Source organism: Genypterus blacodes, unplaced genomic scaffold (assembly GCF_046128005.1).
Source record: "Genypterus blacodes isolate CSIRO-AG114 ecotype Tasmania unplaced genomic scaffold, CSIRO-AGI_Gbla_v1 ptg000438l_1, whole genome shotgun sequence".
Lineage (NCBI taxonomy): Eukaryota > Metazoa > Chordata > Actinopteri > Ophidiiformes > Ophidiidae > Genypterus > Genypterus blacodes.
Window position 1 is genome coordinate 375495 of NW_027467208.1, and position 24641 is coordinate 400135.

Here is a 24641-nt window from a genome sequence, read left to right on the forward strand (position 1 = left end):
AAGTTGAGTCCCGTCTGTGTGGAAGCGAGAAGAGAAGATCTGAGTCGTTAAGGTTTTGCGGTAGTTCGGGCATTTACAGACAACAGGAGAGAGGATTGTGATGACTGTGTGAGAGCGTCTTCGTCTCTACATTAGGGCGTCCGTCTTAACGAGATCTCGCCTCGTCTTTGAGGAGACGAAACTAAACTCGCCCATGTTGGATGAAGGACGATGTCATGTCTCCTCCGTTGGTGTGATTCCTTGTAGTTAAGTCCCATTGCACTTGTCAGTGGACGGACATAAGACACGAGAGACTCTTGTAGAGCAGTATGTCATGGTGTTAACGTGTTCTGAACCAACTACAAGGCGATGTATTGATCCGCCGATTGATCGAGACGCAGGGAGACCGTGATTTCCCAAAGTGAATCAAAGCCCTCTTCTCCTTCTTCTTCTTCCTTCTTCCTCTTCTCCTTCATCTTCCTGGCTCCCCCTTAAACTTCACTGGGATGATTGTGTTCTTCAATGTAAGGAGAATGCTGAAAGAGACATTCTTCATCCTCCCCCTCCCCCTCCTCCTCCTCTCTGCCTGGTCTCCATGGAGCTGTTTGGAGTCGGGGTTTTTTTGCGGGCATGAATCATGCGCTGATGGAAACCCGGTGATGTGATCTGCTGCTCTCTGCTCTCTGCTGTCTTTCATGGCTTCATGCTCCTCCTGCTCCTCCTGCTCCTCCTGCTCCTCCTGCTCGCTCACTTTTTAATCATTTCAAACTTCTCACTCTCACACGATTAATTTGTCTTCTCTCTCTCAATCTCTCTCTCTCTCTCATCCCCTTTTCATTTTCTCTCTTCCTCTTTTTTCTTCTTTTTTACAGTGCATCAAAGTCTTCCTGTCTCTTCCTCTTTTATTGAATCTCTCCTCTTTCTTCCCTCTTTCTTTATTATCGCAGCAGTGACTTGATTGACCACCACTCCAAAGGCTTCCTTGATGGTGCTTTGGGATCATCAGTGTGTGTGTGTGTGTGTGTGTGTGTGTGTGTGTGTGTGTGTGTGTGTGTGTGTGTGTGTGTGTGTGTGTGTGTGTGTGTGTTCTTCTGTAATTGTTCATTTACGGTGTGGAAAAAATTGACAGCCACTTTGCATTTGTGTGTGTGTGTGTGTGTGTGTGTGTGTGTGTGTGTGTGTGTGTGTGTGTGTCGTGTGAATGAATAGATGGTTTGACAGTCCATTGTCTCCCTCAGGGTAAAGACTCTGGTTCAGCGGCTGAGTCAGTCTCATATGCAATCACATTGTGTTCTACTCTGCTTTACACACACACACACACACACACGCACACACCCACAATCACACAAAGACCGTTAAGTACCCATATTCCTTCACAAACACTTCATACTCTACCTATACACATGAGTGAACCTGTGGATGCATGCATATTCTAAATCCAAACCAATTCCACAGCGCCTGCACACACACATTATACACACACACACACACACACACACACACACACACACACACACACACAAATCCCAGCATTGCATCCTTTGTTATCCTGACTGTGTGAGCGTCTTACAGCTGATTTCCCGGCTCAGTCTGGGCCGGCTCGTTCTCCTCGCTGGTATGGAATGCAGCCTCATGTCGTATCAATCCCTTGAGCTGCTTTTCTCGCCGGAACCAGTTTTGGGGCGAGCGAGTGGTTAGCCAGCGCTTATCGCCTTTTTGTTGTAGGGAGAGTTGAGATGCCGGCTTCCCCGCAAGAATGTTATCTGTGCAGACACGGGGGCCTTGCTGAGAGGGCAGAGAGCGAGCTGAGCCGCAGCGGAGAGAGAACGTGCTGGGATTTGATCCCGGGCCTGGAGCGGGTCTGGACCGCTGCTGCAGCACCGGGCGGAGGTCAGAGGAGGAAGGGAAGCAGAGGGAGAGAGAGGAGAAGGAGACAGAACGTGTTGTGCTTGCCTCAGTGAGCATCATGATGTTTTATTCTCAGACACGTTGAGGGGAAATGGTTGAAATCCAAATCAGACTTTTTAAAAATGTCACTTGAAGCCGCTGCTTAATTCTACAAGCGAGCTGGCAGACGGGCTGAGCCGCCGGTCTTGGCCTCCATATCTGAAATATGAAGGATTACAACTTCTTCATTTCTCTCTCTCTGATCCTCTTCTTTCTTGTTTTCCTCTGCGACTTTATTTCTGTCGCTCTCTCTCTCTTCTGCTCTTCTTCACCATTTGGTAATTGCGAGGATTAAAGTTCATTAATTCCAAGAAATATAATAAGCCGAATGTAATTTGTTGGTTATTGATTCATACTTTTGAGGATTTGAGTAAAATATTGGGTGGTGTTGCCGTGGCGATCCGTCTCTGTGGGTGGGGACGCCGGCATTGACGATTGATTCAAAGAAAAAGAGCAATCGCTCCGGGGCGAGCACAAATCATGTCACCTGCTTAAGTGCCTCTAATGAACACATTCATCACATGGTGTGTTGCAGAAAGAGAGAAGACACACACGCACACACACACAGTTTCAAACCTGACAATTACTTTGTGCTTATACAATGTTATCCCTTTGCAGAGGTTCTGCTGCTTGGCCACAAAGAGCACATTTAAGCTTTAATCGTGACAGATTAAAGCTTAATTGTGCTCTTTGTGCGTCAAATCTGTCAGACTCTCAGTGCTGTTCAACGTCTGCGACTCCAGATTAGTTCTAACTCAACACAGACGCCTATTTAGTCTAGAAAAATATCTTATTTTTAGAAAGTTATGTAGCTGTTTGACTGAACCTGCACTTGTTGCTGCTCATGTCCTTACACCTGGAACCTTCACACCTACAGAAACTCATCCAAAGGCTAAAACTGCCCCGAAACCTTTTGTTTATTATTATTATTGTTATATTGTTATACTATTACTTGATTTGCTTCTGTAATTTATTCTCCTCTGCATGAAGCCCACTTTAATGTTCCCTTAAATGAAAGTAACAACATGTTCATCTTGTATCATGTTTACATCATGCCTGTGCTTCCTCTCGTCTTCTTGTTTACTTGGAGAGCAGCAGATTCTTGATTGCGTTCGTGTATGCGGCTTTATCAGGCTTGGCCTTTGATCGCAGTGAGTGCAGATGCTTGATGTATAGAGTGCACAGAAATCTACGCAGTGAAGAACAACGCAGAATGACTAGAGAAGAAGTATTGAGATTGGACTTCATGTCTTCTTAAGGCGAATACAAATCAATTATAAATTACCCTTATCTCTTTTTACGTCTCCTCTTTTTGCTTTACTTTGGCTTAACGTCTGTCAGACTCGGCCACCCATAGAATCGCGGAGGCCTCATGTTAAGAAATGACATGTTTAATGGGCGGAGCAGCTCTCCTGGCTGGTGTTGGTGAACCTCCTGCAGCCATCTACTGGATTGAGGTAGAAGTGTTTGGAGAAGCAGATCTGTGCGGGGGTTCCTGGAGGCTCATCTCCGGTTGCGTTTGTTCCTGGTAGACGAGCTTTATCGTAACGAGGGTGCTGCGTTTCTATCAAGAGGTTGATGAGAGGTTTCTTCTCTTTGTCAGCCTCTCCCGTTCTTTCTGCCTGTCTTTGTGCTTCCACTCTCATTTTGTAACCTTGTTGTCATTCATCGAGCATTCAGACGACTGAAACAAATGGAGCTAATTGAACGGGAGGGAAAACAGAGAGCACGCCGGCTGCTTTCAAATAAGTCAACCTCTGTTTGCTCAAGTGCAGCGTTCCATGCCAAGAAAGCTCATTATTCCGATGATGTAACGCCGGTTCGTGTTGATGATTGTCTGATCTTTCCCTCTTCTCTGCTCCCCCCTTGCAGGTATCGGGGCTCAGAAGGTGCGAGTGGACGAGGAGGTGGAGGCGTATCCCACAGAGTCGGTGGACCTCCGCTGCAAATTCGTCGATGGAGGAGGAAAAACCAAACTCACCCAGGTAGGAAGCAGGAGATGTGAGGGGTTTCCTTGACGTCAGCAGAATCTACCTTTGTACGCTTTGCTTGACAACGGAGGAAAATTGCAAAAACACATTTAAATTCCATCTTAATTGAATTTAGCAACCACCTAAATTGTTTGTGCTTAGTGTGTTTGTGGAAGCAAACGTCACACCTGTCTGAGCAGAGAGTCTTATCAGTATTGAAGGTCTCTCCTGCTGGTGATGGAGGGAGATGAGACTAAGCACTTTAATTAGACCTTCCTCTTTGAAGGAGCATCCTTCACAGGTGCGAGTGTGATTTCACCAGAAGAGACGACACGTTTCAGATCGATGGGAAGCGGCTGTATGTGTCACAGTCGCTTGGCTGTCTACACACTCCTCGGCACACGCACACACACACACACACAGCAGCAGCCAACCATCATGAGTCAGATTTGGGAGCGGGTAGAATCTGTAATTTCGTGGGAAAGCACACATTCTGTTTTCCTTCTGTCAACGAGATGACTCAAGTCTCATTTCAGCGGATGGAGAGGGTCGAGCGCACACGATAGAAAGTTTGGGGTATTTGGGAGTCAATTTATTTTTATCTCGGGCGACAATGTCTGACACTACCTGAACTGCCTGAGATGCAGTATCTCCTCCGAGTCGGCTAACAGCAAATGCAGCAAGTCTGATCTGTTCTGGTCTGAGCCGGGAATGGAATCGATAGGCAATTTGTTGCTATTTAACACCTCAAACAGGCCGACAGCTGGAATTGTCCTCCATCATATTTTCCCTGCAATCTACAGCTAACAAGGGAGTTTCATCCACTAATTTGCGCCCGACGTCTTGGGTTGCGCTCGTAGGCAAACCGCTCTCTCTTCCCTCTCCTCAAGATGTCAAAATCGAATAGATGTCCGCAATAAATGTGCGTCGATGGCCTTTATTGCCTCTCTTCCCCCGCTCTACAACTTTAGACAGCAGTTTGCGTTTCATGATTTCACTCGGCAACTAGACGGGGAAGAAAATCAATTTGGTCTGGGAGCACAGTGTTCTCCTTTCATTCTCTCTCGTGCGGCCTTGAAAGGTATCAATACCTCTGATGTCTTAAAAATATGAGGGATAAAAACATGTAATATGACTTGCAGCATCTCAAAGGGTGTTCTGTAAAATAGCAGCGGGTTCTTAAGAGGGTTCATCTCACAGACCTTCACTTTCATCTCCTCATAGATTTTTTGGTGCCCTAACTCGACTCGCCTTAATTGAGTTTGACATTTTGCTCCTCAAGAGAAATTCAACATTCAGCGTCTGTATTTAAAGGAAAGTTGAGAGAATACGTGTAAGTGTGCCGGTGCCCGACATAATGTTTGAAATCAATCACGGAGAAATTATGTGCTTTGTAGCTTTCATTTAACTTGTCAAGTCAAGAGACCACGTTTTTGACAAGCAATTAGCGGATTAGCGCTCTGAAGGAAGGGTTAGACACAGCGTTCCTGCTTTGGCCAATGGATCTGATAATTGGATATAGAAGCAATTAGATTAAAAAGTGCAATGACAATTATAGCAGAAGAAAAGCAGCTGCGGGTCTTTGCTGGTGTTGTTCTGTGCCGAGCTTCATCATCATTCATTTAGTTTGCAAATGAAGAGTTGGACTTTAATTCAGCCAACTCCTCATTTTTTTTCTTCTATTTTCCTCCCAGCGAGGTTGAAGTCAAGCAGCCAACCGACCTCCATGACCAACATTATCCTCTTCCAAACTGATCCAATCTGCCCTGTCTACACATTCATTTCTCCTTAACCCCTGTTTGAGGCAAAGAAGTATACAACCGGATTGTGTGATGGAATAGAACTTGAACATTAATACTACTAAAGGGTTCTTCTTCAGAAATGATTTATGGAGGAAATGATGTTTGGCTGGCATCATCGCTCCATTGAAATGTTTTTATTTGGTTCTGGACATTCTTGAGTAATGATGTTGTCGTCCTGACGGCAGCAACATCAAAACTCTAAAATGCTACCATGACTTTATTGTTTTTGTCATTTTCATGCCCATTGATGACAGATTTCCCTCCCCGTCCATGCAGGTGTCTTGGATTTGGGAACCCATCGAGGGCCAAAGGGACAACATCGCTGTGTTCCACCCAATTTACGGGAAGAGTTTCCCCAACTCTGATTTCCAGGACCGAGTCGTCTTCTTGTTCGAAACTCTGGAGAACCCCTCCATCCGCATCTCCAACCTGAGGATGGCAGACGCCGGCCGCTACACCTGCGAGTACGCCACCTACCCGTCCGGGAACGAGCAAGGGACCACCACCCTCAACATGCTGGGTGAGTAAACGCCAAGCAAAACAAAGATGATGCAGACTTCAAAGCTACCAAGCAGATAGAGACCAGCAGTATTTAGATTAAGGTTCAAAAGATGCTCGTGCTTCAAACAGGTTTTCAGTCGCTATCAAAGCTCCAACAACTGTAACAATCGCCTCCTCCAGCCATCTGTTCATCTGAGCTTTTACTATAACAGAAGTTCCAATTGGACCCAAAGGAGAGAAGCTGCAGACACCAAAAATAACTAATTATCCAATATCCTTTATATCGACGCGACAGTTTGTTTAAAGGAGGACAGGATGTTATCACACGTCAAGAGTTCTGCATTTCAGGTGCCTCACTTCTGTGTTAAAGTGAGTTTATACATAGAAACAGACGGATTGTATTTATTTGGGTTAGATTATAAAGAGATCATTTTGAAATTAGCCGTGTTGTTATTTGAGTTAGTGAATTGGTATGGAAGGAGCAGTGGCAACTCCAGTAATCATAGCTTTTGCCATAATTATGCGTCATCACTCTGCAATTTCTAAAGTCATTTAAAAGTCTGAATTTAAACAGCATTTTTATGTCTTTTATGGGCAAAGATCCTCGTCCAAGCTCTCAGAGGGCTGCCACGGTGGAACGCATTTAGAGATCCATTTTTAAAACCAATAACAAATTAATGCTTATGTTTATTCCCTCTTTATTTATTCTCTGGCGTTACAAGTGTTGAATGTTGATGAATACAAACACAGATGAGAGTTCTGGACGTGACAGATCCTGGGTTGTAAGATGCCACACACACTCTGCGGTCATTTAGATGGATGATGACACAGTTAATGACCTTTTTCTCTTATAATAAAGATTCCGTAGAGGCCCTTTATTGGACGCTCACCTCAGTCGCCCCGGCATCAAACGGTTATTGCACCCGGTGGTCGTGGCAAAAATAAGATCCCTTGTTCGCTGCCAGGACATCTGCCTCTGCTGGAATCAGTGGAGCCCTTTCTCTCTGTGAGAAATAAGAATATGGAAGACAAATATACATTCTGCTGAAATCAAACCGGCCCCAGTGGAGAAACTGATTTACTGCGACCTCACGCCCAGATCACATCAATGGCTGTGGTCTAATTAGCGGAGGCGCTTATACGGAGACATACTGCCTGTTTACACTCTCTGCCACTGTATCAGAGGAATGCAAGAGATAAGAGCCCGGGAATTTAATTTAAGATATGAAACTAATTAAATACGCAGGAACGTAAAGCTTTAACACTCTGAGTGCAGTCATGGAGATGCATTCTGGGAATTCCCTTCCCTTCCATCCACCTGTTAGCTTTTATTCACCGCGCAGAATCTAATTCTCACCTACTGACAAGTGCCAAAGAAGTTTGCCAGTTATTCTGCCTGGGTTATTCTGCCTGTAAAGCCGATAATTTGCCGTGTTGCCTCCATTATCAGCTCCCACTTTATCATCCCATCTCAGATTGCACACCGCAGGAGCTTTAATACTATTTCATATCCCTCTAAATGTATTTAATTCTTTCCGTGTACAGTCATTGTTGTTACACTGAATTAATAAGACACAGGTATTTGTTTGCTTCCATAATAATACAACTCAAATAGATTGTGTAAACACGGGGATGCTTGTTTTATCAGAGCTTCATTTCACCACTAAACATATTTTATCAGGATCTAATATGCAGATTTTTATTTATCATGCACAAATATATCTCCAGTTGTTTTATCTTCTTGGCTGTTTTCACTCGTGTGGTTAAAAGAATGTTGTGTATAAATTCAGAGGCTTTATGCCGCCTGGACTCCACTACATTAAGAGTTCTAGTGGCACATTTAAATTCAGTCTCTTTGGCTTCAAATTCAGAAAATATAAAACATATTTAAGAATTTGTGCTTCAGTTCCGGATGTCCTTGGTGTCCAGGTTCTAAAGTGTCACAAATACAAGACATACTACTGGGAATGCACTCAAAGAGATGCAACGTTAAGCTACAGTGGATTCTTCCATCAATGAGAGACAGCATTTATCTGACTGAATAAGCCACACCCACTTAAATTTGGCCTAAGATACAGTTGGGCGTGGCCAATATGATTGAGATGAAGCAAAGGAATGAAGGAGTGAACTATCAAGGGGTGATTACAGCGCCACCATCAGGCTGATCTGTATCAACCTGCCAAACAGCTGGATTACAGCTGTGACAGGCATCAGTGTGCGGGTGTAAGAAACCCTAAAGTCTCATTCTGTCTCTAAGCACGAGTGTCTTGAGTGCTCTTTGAATGCAGGTTCACGCACACATGCTGGCTGGCTTAGCAGATCAAACCTTTCCTGACGCTCTCCCCCTAAATTAATAATAGAGTCACATTCACAAAACCTTTTTAGCCTTGGCACAGATGCATCAGCGCCACCATGAGTATGAAGCTAAGGCAGCCCCGCTAAGTGAAATCTGGAGCAATGTGCCTAGCTGCGTTCCCCTCAGACTGAGCTGATGTGTAGTTGCAGTTAGCAGGGGACATCCTGTTTGTTATCAGAGGCAGCTGGTGTTATTCTGCCACCCACGTCCTGCCTGATTACAAAGGAATCAGATGCCTGATGTCTTTCTGTGACGGTTAACAGCACAGAGGAAGCTTCATGCCTGGATGGAAGAATTACACAATATGCACACACACATGTAGATATTGTGTGCATGATGAAGAGCTCATATTATTAAATTTAAAGTGCTTTTGATTGGCAGTAGTTGCTCCTCCTTTTGTTGAGCTTGTGAGCCTCCTTCTTAATAGCTATCTTATACAAGTACAATTCAAATCAACTGAAATGATGGATGAAAGTAGTCAAGTAATGCTTACAGGTGTTCTGTGAGCACGGGACACTCAGCTGCAATGAGTCAGATGTGCCAGACATGCCGATCTTTATGTGCAACACTAAAATAAAACGCACAGACACTTTCATACAATAAGCTATTTAAAAACCACAATAATGAGGATAAATTCATTATACTGTCCCAGTGGTTGCAGTTGAAGTACTTTACAATTCCTTTCATGCGTTCTCCCAGCTGTTGCAGTAATATTTTCCCCAGTAGAAGCAGCAAACGTTCATAAAGCAGCAGAAACACACAGAAACTCACAGAACAGAGCGCAGCGGAGAAGCAGCACTTGGCTGTCTTGCAGAGACAACATGGGGAAATATGTTTTGGCCGGCGTGCAGACAGATATGGGCTAAGCCTGCTAAACTGCTGTTACTGGAACAAAACGGAGGCAGGCCGGGAAACACCTTTTGGGAAGCTGGCCGACTCGCCTTTGTCTGCAGCTGCGGTCGGCCACAGATTAGCCGGACCATTGTTTGGTCTCGGTGATGAAAGTCTCTGAAAGTCAGCGGAGGACGGTCGTCTTTACCTTATTGGACACACAATCCATATGAGCCAATCCTATTAGATCTTACCTGATCCACATCTGCTGACAGCCAATCATATTACACCCTATTGGATATGGAACCAGCAACCCCCCAATCAAATCACAGCATATTCAAATCTGAATATATAATCCTGACAGCCAATCGTATTATAACTTATTGGATACAGCTTCACCGTCTGCCAATGTGATTACTACGTACTGGGTGTGAATAAAGAATCACAGGCTCAGTGAATGATATCATAGTCCTGAATGGGGAGCATGCAGAATGAATGATTGCCCATTATTCTGCATCTTATTGGATTTACGGTAGCCAAAGGAAAGAAAATACAATTTCAGGTGAAGGAGAGTTTAGTAGATCAGTGCTTGTTATTAGGATTTGTTTGTGAGGGAAAAATCTTTCTACATGTTTTGGTATTGGAAGGGTTTAGAGAGGTTCCAGGAGTGAGCTGGAAAATGTGAAATCCAGGGATCAGCTGAGTGATTAAGAGGCAGATTGGAGTTTGAGGTTATGTCAACGCTTCCCTCGGATTGAAATGACCCCCCGGTGACCTTCAGCCGTAATGGGTTCAAGGGAGAAGAAACCGTTTCTCAGGTGAAATGACGTGAGTGAGGTCCCAGGGGAAGGAGCCAGGAGGGGAAAGAGGAGATGGACAAAGAAGAGCATGTGGGAATCAAGAACACCAACATGTATTGCTGTGTAAAACTAAAACAAATCAGTGCGGTGGACGCTCACACTCCATAAGAAGCTCAGAAAATAACAACATAAGCTTTAAACTACATATTTCTAAGTCCTCTTGTCCACATTTGAAGTCTGAGAATGTGAACATGAACATGAACACACTCAGTACTCTCACAGATTATACAGCAGTCAGTCAGTCAGTCAGTCAGTCAGTGGTGTATACGGTTCAGCTTAATGCGACTGAAATCAGCACAGATGGGAGTGTGTTTACTCTGAGAACCAGACTGAGATTATAATCACTGCTATTTACATTTATGTTTAGGCATTTGGCAGAGGCCTTTATCCAAAGCAAAGTAGATATGATGTCTTACTCACATGTTTGCTTTAAGTGTTCAGTGTATCAGCAAATCTGAGAATGATTCCTGCAGCAGACTCAGATTGAGTTCAAACAATCCACTCCATCTTTATAACTGTCTGTGGAACCAGGGTCTTCTAATATCAGTAATGTCAAAATTAGCATTTCTAATTTCTATTTGGACATTTTGGTTCACCGGTTAACTTAAAATTTAATATGAATTCTTTAATTATAAGTGTAAGGAACCAAATGTGATTTATAAGTGTGCTGCCTCCTCCTCAGCCAGTGAGCTCATGAATAAGTAACGTGCTCTCTAACTCACACACACACACACACTGCTGCTCAGGTGTCCTGCTCTTACTTTCAATTAGCTTCTGTCAGCGGCTCAGTGGCCAAACAGTAGAGACGTGCGGCGACGCCCGGTGGAGTCTACACAACTCTGAGGATGAGAAACCCAAACGGCCGATATAACGACCGTGTGTGAAGCCAAACCTCCCTGTGGATGAATTAAGGTGAAGCAGATATTATAGGAATAATCCTTTTGGGCTGGCAGGGAGGGACAGTGTTTAGCTTAAGTCTGAAACACCATCGCCAGGCCTCGTTTGGTGTATTTATTGCCGTATTTAGCGTTTTTATTAATGAATTGGAGGGGAATCAGTGAGCACATACCTCTCTCAGGGCCCCATAATCCTCCAATCTGTAGGAAATGTATATTTAAACTATAGCTGCCTCGTTTTAGCCACACATTAATGGTATTTTGCGAGTTTTTATTGAATTGTGTATGTTGAAAGTTAAACAGACATTACGACACTGATTTTAATCTTAGATTTGACAAATAGGGCTCATATGGCAGCAAACATATGGTGCAATGTTAAAGAAAGTAAGAAACATCCCAGTAGTTCCAGATCCTGACCTAGAATCAGCTGTGCTTTGACCTTTAGTCCCCATCTACGGAAATCCATCAAAACCCCTCCCAGTATCCTGTGGAGAAATGGACAAACAGACCAGTGCCTAACATCCGTCCAGACTTTAGAGTCGAAAGAGACATTTCTTCACATGGAAAACAGCGATTTACACACAAATAACATCAACTTGCACATTTGTCTGTCAGGGGAAAAAAAGCAAAAACAATAAGCGACCCTGCTGTGTTACCAGCAACCCTGTCGGATTGGAAGTGCACCTGCCACGCTTCGTACCGCCGGCTTGTTGATAACAGACGCGGAAAGGTCAAAAGAGAATTGCTTCTGAGTGCACATTTGCCCCCAAATAGGAGCAGCAAGCTTCAATCACCACGCCGGCACTATAAATGCAGCGGCACAAAGGCTCTGGAAATGTGAGGGCTCAAGGACCTTTTTGTGTCGGTGCTCAGGTACCAAACCGGCGCTGTGTTTAGGAGGAGAAGCGATACGTTTGCAGCATTTTTCCAACAAGCTCAGACTGCTTTTTTATCTTATCTTACATTTTTGGCGTTTAGTTTCTGATCTCCGGCTCGTTGCGCTAAATCGTTAAATTCATACATCGCCAACATTTCACGCAGCCAAAAATGACTTGTCACATCAGCGCACACACACACACACACACCGACACACACACACACACACACACACACACTCTTAAACTATTCCCTTACTCTTTGAATATGCATGCGTGCTCGTCGCAGAGAGCCAAGCAGCAAATATCTTGAAAATTCAGCGACAACTTGTCAAGGAGAGTGAAGTTGTTTCCTAACCTGGGCAGCTTCAGAGACACACACACATCTCCTCACATTTAACAGGACTGTCATTCTTTTAGAGATCCAAGAGACTTTGCTGCATATGTTATCCCCTCAGACAATCAGTAAAGTAAAATATAGGACATCAGCAGGGCACAGCAGTGAATAAATTCGGGTTATGAGAGGCGGGGGGGTCGGGGGGGGGGGCATTGGTTTATCCCGTTTGGCAGTCCTGCTTGTTGTTAAGAACCCCGATGACTTTGCCATAAGCTAAGTGATGTAGGTTATGTGGAGGATTTACTGTCCCGGCCGAGCTGATTTCCATCTCCAGGAGGAATTTGGACTGAGAGCGTTGAGCTTCTTTCACTGGATTTGTTTCACTGGGCCACCTCCCAAAACTTCATAAGGCTTTAAAACATTATTACTGGGCTTGTTCCGTGCATGCTGCTGTGTGTCTGTGAGCTTCCTCTGGAGCGTGGAGCCGCCGCTCTCACGGGCCTGAGAGTCCGTTTCAGCCATTGTGTTTGATATCGGGGCTACTTAAATGAACTTAACCTGACATCATGAGAGAGAATGGAGGTAATGCTCAGCGTTACCATGGGGATCACAGGGTTATTGTTCGCCTCTTTCTTTGAGATTAATTAACCCAGAGTGGTTTGACTGAGGACATCTGCTGAATCCCTGTGTGTATATGTGGATGGATGATAAGATGGACAGGATGAAAGGTCATGACCCCGTGACTTAAGTGATAAGTTCAGAGGTGAGATGGGACTGCAGGTCTTTTTCTAATGGACTTGATCATTTCTATATTCATTCCTAAATTCAAGCAAGCGTAGTCTGTCAGTCGGTGAGGTTTTGTTTATGTTGTGGTTTTCTTGGGGTCCAATTGGAGGTGAAGTTGGAGCCTTGAGTGAGGGGGAGGGGCTGTGTATCAGGTGAGTGTAGGAGGAGATGTAGTTCAGCACCGAACCACATCCAATCACTCTCTGGTTGTTGGGTTGATTGCTATGCAAACTTATCAACCTTCCGTGTGAATGGCGCCTGAACGCAGCATCATCTGGCCTCACACTCACTTTACAAGTGACTTCACACTCTGAGATTTTTCCATCTTGTTTGGGATTCAGACTGGCAATCTTCCTGTCATACACCTTCGTCTCCGACCTGCCGGCTGCTCCCAGGGCGATAAGGGAACGAGTCTCTGAGAGGTTCCACATTCGACAAGTGTGCGCTCTGCTGAGCCGCTCCAGAATAAGAAACTCCTCCTCCTGCTGCTTTAAGGTTCTGCAGCCAGAACGCCACGGAATCAGGGAAATGAACCAAAACCTTAAAGTTTGACTAACTGTAGTTATGGTCACGGCCCGTGTCTCTACTGTATGGATAACAGCTTCATCTTAAGCATGTTGACGTCACCGCAGGGGGTCCAGGCACTCGTTCACTTCTACTGCTGCGGCCTCCCGCTTGTCTTCTAATTACTTTGTAATCAGAAAGCCTCAGACCATTGTAAGCAGTGCCAGCGGGCTCATTTTGGAACAATGGCGCCGAAAAACATCAGGGATGGATCGTACCAACTTGTTAAAACCTCCACATTGATCCAAACAGCTTTTGCTCTCCTCGTCTTCACTCACAGGGAGCCGCTCTTTGTGCTTCTGTCCGTTTCTTATCCTCTGCTGCCCTTTGTTTGGGTTTCTTCCTCCTGTGTGTCTGAGCCCTCTGCTCTCGTCTCTTGTTCTCTTTCTCACACACACACACACACACACACACACACACACACACACACACACTTAAATAAATAGATAAAAATATTAAAAGTAATTAGAAAGACACACGGATGATAAACAATAATAAGAAAATAAGAATAACACGTGGCAGGAAATTGAAAACCGAGGGAAACGAAGTGTAATTATGTTCAGCACAGCAGATAACGTCGCTCAAAATAACATCAGAGGTGTCAGAGAATGCTGTCATTGCATTATGAAAGAAGTGCAAAGTAGCAGTTTTCAGCTCTGATGCATACGAATTCAAACGAGTGAAACAATCTGAGGCTCAGCGGCACTCAGAGCTGTAAGCTGTGTGATGTTACACACTGAAACAATACGAGTCATAACTGCTGGATTTAATTATAACACTCCAGTGCTTTGTGGGATCTTAAATGGAAGAAGTTAAAATAATTAGAAAGAGTGAGAAATTCATATTTTGCATTCCTGGTATTTCATTTCTTGACGAGGCAGATTCAGAAGCCTTGATGGACCAGAATGCATTGCGGCCAAACAAGTTAGGCTTTTACAAAACAGGCCTGAGTGTGATGAAGATCTGCCTGTAACAGACGCACGTCAGCGTTTCAGTGGGTTTGTCAAAAAGCCGACGTGGGAAATGCAGCAAATCACACACTGAAGTACGAGATGTCACATTCTGAGCTCTGACGCTGAAGGTAAATTGCAACATTATCTGTCAGAAAATAATGGAATCCGCCGACGTTCAGATTGATACTGTAACAGGGCGTCTGAGGGAGGAGGGAGGAGGAACACGGAGCTGTGCAGCATCAAGTCGTTTGTGATGAAGGAGGCTTACGTGAGCGGGAAGTGTTTTGGTTATTACTGTTGTTTACTTTTGATGTATTTTTACTTTAATCACATTTTTCCTTCGTCCCTCATTCTATAAATCTGCATCACCACAACTTTGTAATGTGAATCATCAAAGCTTCTGTGGTTAACGTCTCACTTTTAAAGAGGTTGTGGGAGAAATGGGAACCCAAAGCCTTGTATTCCACTGTATCCATGGCAACAATGAGAGCAGGCATTCTTACAAACATCCTTTCCCCCTCCTGCAGCCAAACCCAAGAACTCAGCCAAGGCTCTGACCGTCCAGGCCGGCTCCAAGTCCCAGGTGGTGGCGCTGTGCGAGGCGGCCGACGGCAAGCCGGCCGCCACCATCAAGTGGATGGGGTCCGTCGGGGGCAACCACACCGCCAGCACCACGGCGGGGCCGGACGGCACGGTGACGGTGCGCAGCGAGTACCGCATGGTCCCGACGCCCGCCGACAACGGCAAGTCGGTGATGTGCATGGTGGACCAGCCCACGCAGGAGCAACCATGGGTCTCCTCCGTCACGCTGTCCGTGGAGTGTAAGAGCAATACACACACACACACACACACACACACACACACACACACACACACACACACACATTACATTACGGTCATTTAGCAGACGCTTTTATCCAAAGCGACTTACAATAAGTGTGTTCAACAAAGGTAGATAAAAGAACTTCAGGTCACAAGAAATCGTAAGCGCATTTCCTTCCTAAACCAACAGCTAAGAGCAGAACTAGAGCTAGAGTAGAAGTGCAATAAGTTAGGTACTATGATGAATGAGAAAAAAGGACAAATTAGAAATGAAAGATTAGAAAACAAGAGCATCAGAAGAGCTAGGACAGAGTAGGTGATGTCCTAAGAGGGAGGATCCGGGTAGTGTTTCTTGAAGAGATACACACACACACACACACACACACACACACACACACAGAGTTTGCCAGTGCACTTAGCAGCTGTGCAGGATATATGACAGACACTCAGCAACACGTCTGAGGCAGTGATAAACAATAATACTATAAAGTCCTGTCCTCTGCAGTTTAAACGCCTCTCAAAGCTCCTTGATAATGCAAACATAAAGAACTATATAGACGTATAAATATTGAATTACTATACTGTTAATATACAGTGTGTGTGTGTGTGTGTGTGTGTGTACAGACTAGAGAATGGATCAGAGCCAAAGTGTTAATGTGAAGTCTTAAGTATAAAGTGTAAAGGTCAGACATAATGAAGCCAACAAAGTCTCTCTCTCGCTCTCTCTCTCTCTCTCGCTCTCTCTCTCTCTCTTCCCCTCTCTCTCCCTCCCTCAGACCCCCCCACCGTCCAGATTGAGGGTTACGACAACAACTGGTATGTGGGCCGTTCAGACGCCGTGCTCGTCTGCCAGGCCAACGCCAACCCAGAGCCCACCGACGTCACCTGGACCTCGTAAGGAGCTCACACACACACACACACACACACGCACATCCCTCCAACCCAACCCCGCACCACATACATTCATCTGGAGCCCCTGTTTTTCTGTGACAACAGAGTGACACACTTTTTAATCGTTGGTGTAATTGTGGATCTACTCTGCGTGGTGTTTGTCTTTTCTCTGTTAGCGTTTCTTCTGATAACTAGGAATGCTGGTAACATCCCATCCTGATGGACAGATGGCACGCTGTGTGTGTGTGCGTGTGTGTGTGTGTGTGTGTGTGTGCATGTGTGTGTCGTTTTCCTGATGAATATTGAACAGGCAGACAGACAGCGGCTGTTCTCATGTCTGTTCTTTTCTCACATTGACAGTCTTTGATTATCACAGTCACAAACTGGCTCTCATCTCTCTCTCCCTTCTCCCTCTCTTTCTCTCTCTCTCTCTCTCTCCCCCTTCTCTCTCTATCTCTCTCCCTTCTCTCTCTATCTCTCTCTCTCTCTTCTCTCTCCCTTCTCTCTCTCTCTCTCTCCCTCTCATCTCTCTTTCCCTTCAACATCTTTGCATTGCTCTCTCTTTTCTTTTCTTTCCTTCACCCTCCATCTCATCGATCTGTCCCTTTGATTTCTCTTTGTTTCATCTGTCTGTGTTGGATTTCTGTGTGAAACTGTATCTTCCCCCGCTTCTCCTCCCATCCGGTCCATTCCTCTTTCTTCCTCCCTCGCTCGTTCCCTCTGTCCTTTCCCCCTTTGTTCTCCCTTTCTCATCCCTCAACTCCTCTTTCCTCTCCTCCTTTTCCATCCCTTTGTTTTTCTAACCCCCCCCCCCCCGAAACACACACACACACACACCACCACCGCCACACTCCCTCTCACCCCTCTCTCTCTCTTTTCATCCCTCCCTCCAGGGCGTCCGGCTCCATGCCAGACTCGGTGTTGGTGGAAGGCAACAAGCTGACGGTGAGGAAGGTGGACGACGCCGTCAACACCACCTTCGTCTGCGAGGTCAGGAACAAGCTGGGGGTCAGCAAGCAACAGGTCACCACCATCGTCATCGGTAAGTCCGTCTACCGCTGCGTACACACACACACACACACACACACCCTTCGCCCCATAGGTGTGCTTGTACACACAAATATACACACCAACACAATCACACGCACACACACCGACCCACGTCCACGCATGCATGCACAGAAATATCCCTCACACACACAGACACACACACACGCTGGGATCAGGGCTGATCTGAGAGCTGTGGGGATGCCGGTCTGCTCTTGTTCTGTACATGGAGGGTGTGTTTGGTCTCCTGCCTGGAAGCTTTCACAGGCTTTTCGATCGTCTCTCTCTCTCTCTCTCTCTCTCTCTCTCTCTCTCTCTCTCTGTCTCTGTCTCTGTCTCTCTCTTTCGATCGCCCTCAGCTGGGCCAGGAGCCGAGGGGCCGACTCCAAAATGTTTAGAGCGTCACATCCAAAAAGCTCTCTAGGAAAAAAAGAAGCCAGTGACGTGACTGGAAAACTGTACCTGCTGGATGTAAAGTGAATGTGACGTGTGTGTGTGTGTTTCCTTGGAGTCGTGTCGAGGCCTCGATTCAGCTCTGTGCCCCTGCGGTGGGTGTGAGGGGGGGGTGTTAGTGGTGAGGGGGTGTCTTAATTCTCTCACGGTTCAAGTTGGTGTGAGCCAGATTGCCCAGGTTTGGTTTTCTTTCTCCTTCTCTTCGTAGCTTTTTCTTTCTTTCCTTTTGTTCTTCTGCATAAGCCAACACGTGCTAAACAAGGCTAAGCTAAAGCCCTTTAGTCTTTGCTGGTGTCTGCATGAGCGCTGACATGCCCCCCCCCCCCCCCCGCTGGGTCCCAACTCCTGATGTCGGCCCGCAGACGTCACGATGCTCAGTTGCTCTTCTTCTTCTTCCTCTCCCTCTTTTCCCTTCTTTCCTCTGACTCATTCACACATCACTCACATGCACACACGACTCACAGAAATCACACACACACACACACACACCCACACACATGCTGAAGGACACACACACACGCTGGCCCCTTGAAACCGTGATACAGTGATGCATGCTGGTCAAAAAATGCTCCCCTCTGTATTTTGCAACATGGAAGAATCTGTTTCAATACTCACACCGCATCGAGCAGAGAAAAGAAAACTGCTCTTTGGCTAAAAGGCAGAGAGAGAGAGAGAGAGAGAGAGAAAGCTACATTTAGAGAATCCGTGGGAAACAGGAGCCGGAGATTTGAATTGTCTCCTCTGAGAACAAAGATGCTTTGTAGCCGGGCGCTGTGTTGGAATGTGTGGGAGGTTCAGAAGTACAGCTAAGCCGCTACTGTTCACGCTGGAAGCTCAGTGTTGTGACTAGCTAAAGTAAATGGAGGGAGCCTTCCCCCAGCAGCACACACACACACACACACACACACACACACACACGCTAATTCCCGCATTCTTACTGCATTATTAGCCTCAGCATCTTTTCCAGACACGTGCAGAATCTGTTTGGCATCTGCAGATGACGCACAAACACTCCGGACACGTGTCTTGATCTTCTCCAGGAACAGAGACGGAGGAGCTCAGGCCCTCGGCCGCGCTAAACGTGTCCTTGGTCGTTTGTTGTTCAGTGACAAAGCGGCTTCAACTCTCCGTCCAAAAGGGAAGTCAGAGCGGAGCGAGCGAGCGAGGTGTGACGCCCGGGCAAACAAACAAGCTACCATGACGTGTTTTCAGTGTCGTCTTTTGTAGATTTTGTGCGTTTCTGCTGAGTCATCTCTCCCCGGTTTGACGTCCTTCCCGTCAGCGTGGAATTGGCGTCTGGCTCAAGGACACTTTGACAAAGAAACAGACCTGATAAGAACGACTATGGGGATTTAAAGAAACGGTTCCTTGTATCTCTCCATCCACCTGCTGCAGGAAGCTTCACCTTTAGCATCGCCGCTGGATTCTTTAATTACAGGAAGTTATTTTGGAATGACTTTGCTGACTTTAACCTGTAGCAGCTCAGACTCGGTCGACTTCTCCTCCAAGATACCAGCGTATAAATGTTAGGTTCACTGACTTCAGGAAACAATGGTGCTACTAGGAGAGATACAAGCCTCCTGAGTCCAGACCCTTTGCTCCGCTGCTCCTTTGGGTCGCTGGAGCTCAGGTGTGTGTGGTGCATTCATGGACATTGTGTCAGAAAGCTCACCTGTTAGTATTTGTTGTTTATTTTTACTGCAGTGTTTAGTTGTGAGTGTGTAGATGTGTAGATGTGTGGGTTGGGGGTTCAACATGACACAGGCTCACTGTAGTGACTCACTCACTCATTCATTACAGTCACACACACTCTCTCACACACACACACACACACACACACACACACACACACACACACACATACACACACCATAATCAGGGTTTAATTACTGTTCACCCTTAATAAGTGAATCAGCCACATTTAAATATGGAAATCTGACCAAAGTGTGTGTGCGTGCGTGTGTGTGCGTGTGCCTGTGCGTGTGTGCATGTGTGTGAGGCTCGCTCACTCAAATCTCATTACTCAAGATGAGCTATGAACCCATTAACAGCAGCTAACGTCGTGGCATGACTACTGTGTGTTGGTGCTGCGTGTTTATAAATGAGAAACTAATACATGATGTACCAACTGCTCAAGTGGCACACACACACACACACACACACACACACACACACACACACACACTCTATGGAAACAGCATGGGCTGAAACATGGAGGTGCAGAAGATGAAATCCATAGCAGAATAGTTTCAGCTGTGTCCTGAGACTTGCAGACATATCGACAGTAAACTTCATATTTATCTGTGTTATAGTTCCTGGCTTGTAAATTCGCCTTTGACAGCTGTTCGATTGCAGTTGCCAAGTTGTAAACTCCCCCAATTTCCTGCAGCACTCGAACGCAGCAGGAGATGAATCCAGGTTGAATCTGACTTTGCCGTGTTGTCGATCGTGTCGAATTTCAGAAACTCTGTCGACGGATAACAGCTGCTCTCGCCCTGAAAGGTTGTTTCCCGCGCCGGCTCCCCTCTGCCATTGAACGCCGTCTTGCGTGCGTCGACTCTACAAAAAGGCCTTTCTGTCTTACCATAACACAATGCTTTGATTACACAGCACAGCACAGTGAACGCATCAGAGGAGCAGAGTGTTCCAGCTCGCGGCTCTATTCATCTGTGTTCCCTCAAACCAGAAAAAACAGAAGCAGAAGAAGAAGAAGAGGAAGCCCATTACCGTTTAAACCTCTCGCCACGAGTGAGAGAAGCCAGTTCCAGGCTCTGCAGCGTGAGATCTAAACTGTCAGGCGCGAGCAGATAACAGCCCCGGCTCTCAATAATGTAACAGTTAATACCCCAGCACTTTGTGTACACGCTCTTAACACGGACCGCTAATTTCCCTGCTGAGGCCCGTTAACGGGTCCTCTCTGTTCTGTTAAATGGCAGATGAAAGCACCGCGCCGTCTGCCTCCTCGGCGTGCCGCTCCGAGCAGCCGTCAGCAGCCCCCCGCCAGGGCCGAGCGGGGAGGGAGGGAGGGAGGGAGGGAGACTGGAGGAGGCAGGAGGAAGAGGAGGCTTGAGGGAGAGATGGAGGAAGAGGAGAGGAAGTAGAGTGTTCCAATTGTTGGTTCCATCTAGAAGGCCATTGCCAGAGTCACTTGGCTCCAAATTGAACAGATCTGTCGTTAAGCAGTTCAATAAAGTGAAGAACATTCAGGTGGAACATTCCACACATAAAATATCAGCGTAAAGAAAAACACTCAAAAATTCAATATGTGACTCGAAATTATTTGGATTCAATAAAATGCGGAAGATGAGGGGGGGGGGGCGTGCTAGGCTAGCATTCCAAGGCAAGGGCATTGAGAATAAGCACACACACACACACACACACACACACACTCACTCACTCACTCACTCACTCACTCACTCACTCACTCACTCACTCACTCACTCACTCACTCACTCACACACACACATATCCCAGTAGCCCACCCAGCACCCCTGCTACATCCACGTGATTTCAGCTATGCACAGCTTTACTTGGTTGCCACGGTGCCAGCTTGATCTGACCCCCTCCCTCACACACACACACTCACACACACCCCAGGAGAGAGGAAAGACAGAGTAATGAGAGAGAGAGAGAGAGAGATTTCTGTAGAGGTGGAGGAGAGGAGAGCGGATGTGAAGAGGAGAAAGCAAACAGACTGCAGTCGGCTCAAAGAGGGAAATAAAGAGTGAGAATACGGGGGGGGGCAGGAAAGCACAGAGGGAGAGAGAGACGGAGGAAGAGACCGGTGAAGGTAACAGCAGGAAGAGAAAAGCAGGAAAGTCTCCGGTCCGGTTTGAAAGGCCAGGAAGGCAGGAGGCCATGACCCCCATGTCCTCTCCCCCTCCATCACTCCATCCTTCCTTCCATACATGTGGAGCTTTCAAGAGTCCAACTGGCGCTGGGCTCTCAGGGGGTTGGAGGGTGGGCCGGCTGTGCAACTCACACACACACAAACGCTCTTGCTCTCTCTCTGACACACACACACACACACACACACACGCTCTCTCGTTCTCTCTCTGACACACACACACACACACACACACACACACACACATTCAGTCACATCTGAAGGCAACAGTGGAGAAGCAGAAGCATTTCCTGGATTGCCTGTGGCAAGTGAGATAGCTGTCCAGTGAAAAGACACACACACACACACACACACACACCCACCCACACACTCTCACTGTGCAGACGTGCACATACACACAGTTATTTTTTTCTACATTTTTTTTTGCGGGGACAAATTGGACGGTGTAGCTCTGCATGGAATAATCCTGTGATGTTGCCGGGGGAAACGCTGCCTGAAGTCCCTTTGACGTGACCTCAGGCTCACCTCTGTGTGGGCCTAATGAAACACACATATGCACAAACACACAGGCGGGCCTGGGACGTAATGGAATATTATCAAATCTGCCGTACAAAAAAAAAAATCTCTCCCAGCCTCGATGGAAATTCCCATTTGTCATATTTTCCATTTTCTTTGCCACTTAAGTCAGAATCCAGTCTGAGTCTGGGTTTTCCTTTAATTTCCCAGGTAACACACAGGAATCTACCCCGTCATGTAAATATACAATAGACAGGTGTTGAGTTACCCATAACAGTCTCTCTCTCTCTCTCTCTCTCTCTCTCTCTCTCTCTCTCTCTCTCTCTCGACACACACACACAAACTGTCAGAGCTTAGTCATAACCACATGGGTGACCAGCGTCTCCCCTCAGCTCTTCAGGCTTCATGTATCTGATGCCTCGCTATAGTTACAGACAGGAAATGGCCTTCTGTTTAGACTACCAGTCAGATCCCATCTAATCTCGCCACGTTGATGAGGCCGACTCAATTTCCTCCCATTTTAGCCCCGTGGCCTCAAATGTGAGCCGCCCCGATCGAGCGAAACTCTAGAAAAGGAATAATGTGCGCCCCCGCGGGGACGGAGAGGTAATTTGGGCTCGGGTTTGTTGTGGGATTCCACTTTGTTTGCTACTGTTGGGATGCTAACAGCATTTTGTGAGGATTTCATCAGAATGTTTCATCAAAGGCGAACACGCTGTTTTCATGTTGCCCAGAACAGTCATCTTCCCTAACAACTTACTTTTAATAACACCCCCATATGCTGACAACACTCCATCTTGTCTCCACTGTACATTGTTCCCTTGTAAAGTTGTGAACAGTCAGGATGTCAGCTGTCTTTCCTGTTTCATTTCTCATACCTCTCTCATACCTCTGGTTCAAACAGGATGTCAGGGTGTTAACACGAGGAGAGAGACTCTTTTAACAGCTCCAACATTATGATGTGCACCAGAAGCAAGCAGAGGCAGGGATTTCATGGTGAGGAAGAAGCAGCATCACTTTGGTTTCAGCTCTTAGAGATCATATCGGACAAAAGCAGCTGATTCCATCCTGCTCTCCCAATGCCGCCTGCCAGGAGGTCGCCTATACAAATCTACTGTTTCCCAGCAAGTAAACAAAACTGAGTGTACAAACACAGGAGGAAAGATTGACCGACCCCCAATGTTGCCCTCTCGGTGTGACGGGGGGAGGAAAGGGGGGAGGGGAGGGGGGGGTGGGGTGAGCGCCTGTCAGGGAGATAAGAGCGGAGGAGAACGGCTCCAGGCTGAGGCTTATCACGTGCAGGCACCCACACATCAACACACGGATGCACTTAAGGTGGGCATCCGGGGGTTAAAGCTGTCTACCTTGTGATGTTTGAGGGAGGGAGGGGGTGGGGGTGGGGGAAGGGGGGCTTATATCTGACCTCGGTATCACCCAGGGGTGTCTGGCGGCGTAGCTTGGCACCGTTTCTCTATCTGTGTCACAGCAGCACGACCTTCCAGTCAACAGATTACCGTCACCAGTGCGAAACTGTGAAGGCACCTGCCTGTACGCCACATTTCCACATTTCCACAGGTGTGAGTTTGTGCTTTATTATTTTTTTACAGCCGGCCGCCTCAGAGGAAGAGAGAGAGAGAGAGACTCGCACACGGCCGAGCTATTTGTAATAACGTGCCGGGGCCGGACTTGGAAGTGTTCACGCTCCCTCCACTTGTGCGGGGATTTTTGTTTATTTTTGGGGTGGCGGTTGGTTGATGACGAGGCTTGTTGATGTAGCGGACAGGAGGTGACCTTGGGCGTTGTGTGATAACAGACGCTGCTCCGCTTGCATTATGAGGAAGGTATGAAGTGTGTCTTAGCGCTGCAGTTTTATCACACGGGCTTTCAGCGAGCCGTACTCTCCTGCAGCAGGGGGTTCAGCTGGCTATAGTGTCTCCATCCATCTACTCTCTATACACACATATCCTTTGCAGCCCTGGACAGTTCACCAGTCTCACTCACTCATACTCACACACACACACGCCTACAGACAATTTCGAGTTTCCGCTTTCAGACAGCAGCTTCCTGAGGAAAGCCACCCAGACACAGGGAGGACATGCAAACTGCTTTTGATGGATGGTGCCTTGGACTGTTGTTAAAAGGTGAAATGATTTTTGTGTGTTCTTTCGTTTTCGCACCAAGGTTAGAAATGAGAACAGAGTGGAAAGTAAAGGTGGTTTGAAGACATTAGTTTGAAACACACCAACTCAGCAGCAGGGATAGAACTTCAGTCCCCACCAGGATTTTGCCGTTTTTGTGATTTTTGCGATCAAAATCAGTGATTTTCCTGCAGTCATTTCCTGAATTATGCAAATTGTTCACATTTTTTTTTCACATTCACGGAGTTTAATCAGATCTACATGACTAAC

The 24641-nt window shown here is 46.5% G+C and overlaps 1 protein-coding gene across 2 annotated transcripts in view; it reads left to right on the forward strand.

The window, feature by feature from the left end:
• Positions 1-24641, forward strand: part of pvrl2l (PVR cell adhesion molecule related 2 like) — a 198257-nt gene that overhangs the window by 91695 nt on the left and 81921 nt on the right. For both annotated transcript variants that reach the window (XM_076139148.1, XM_076139149.1), the window contains exons 2-6: positions 3799-3911; positions 5975-6218; positions 15185-15478; positions 16256-16373; positions 17264-17412. In XM_076139148.1, coding sequence (XP_075995263.1) covers positions 3799-3911; positions 5975-6218; positions 15185-15478; positions 16256-16373; positions 17264-17412 — 918 coding nt within the window. The remainder of the gene's footprint in view (positions 1-3798; positions 3912-5974; positions 6219-15184; positions 15479-16255; positions 16374-17263; positions 17413-24641) is intronic.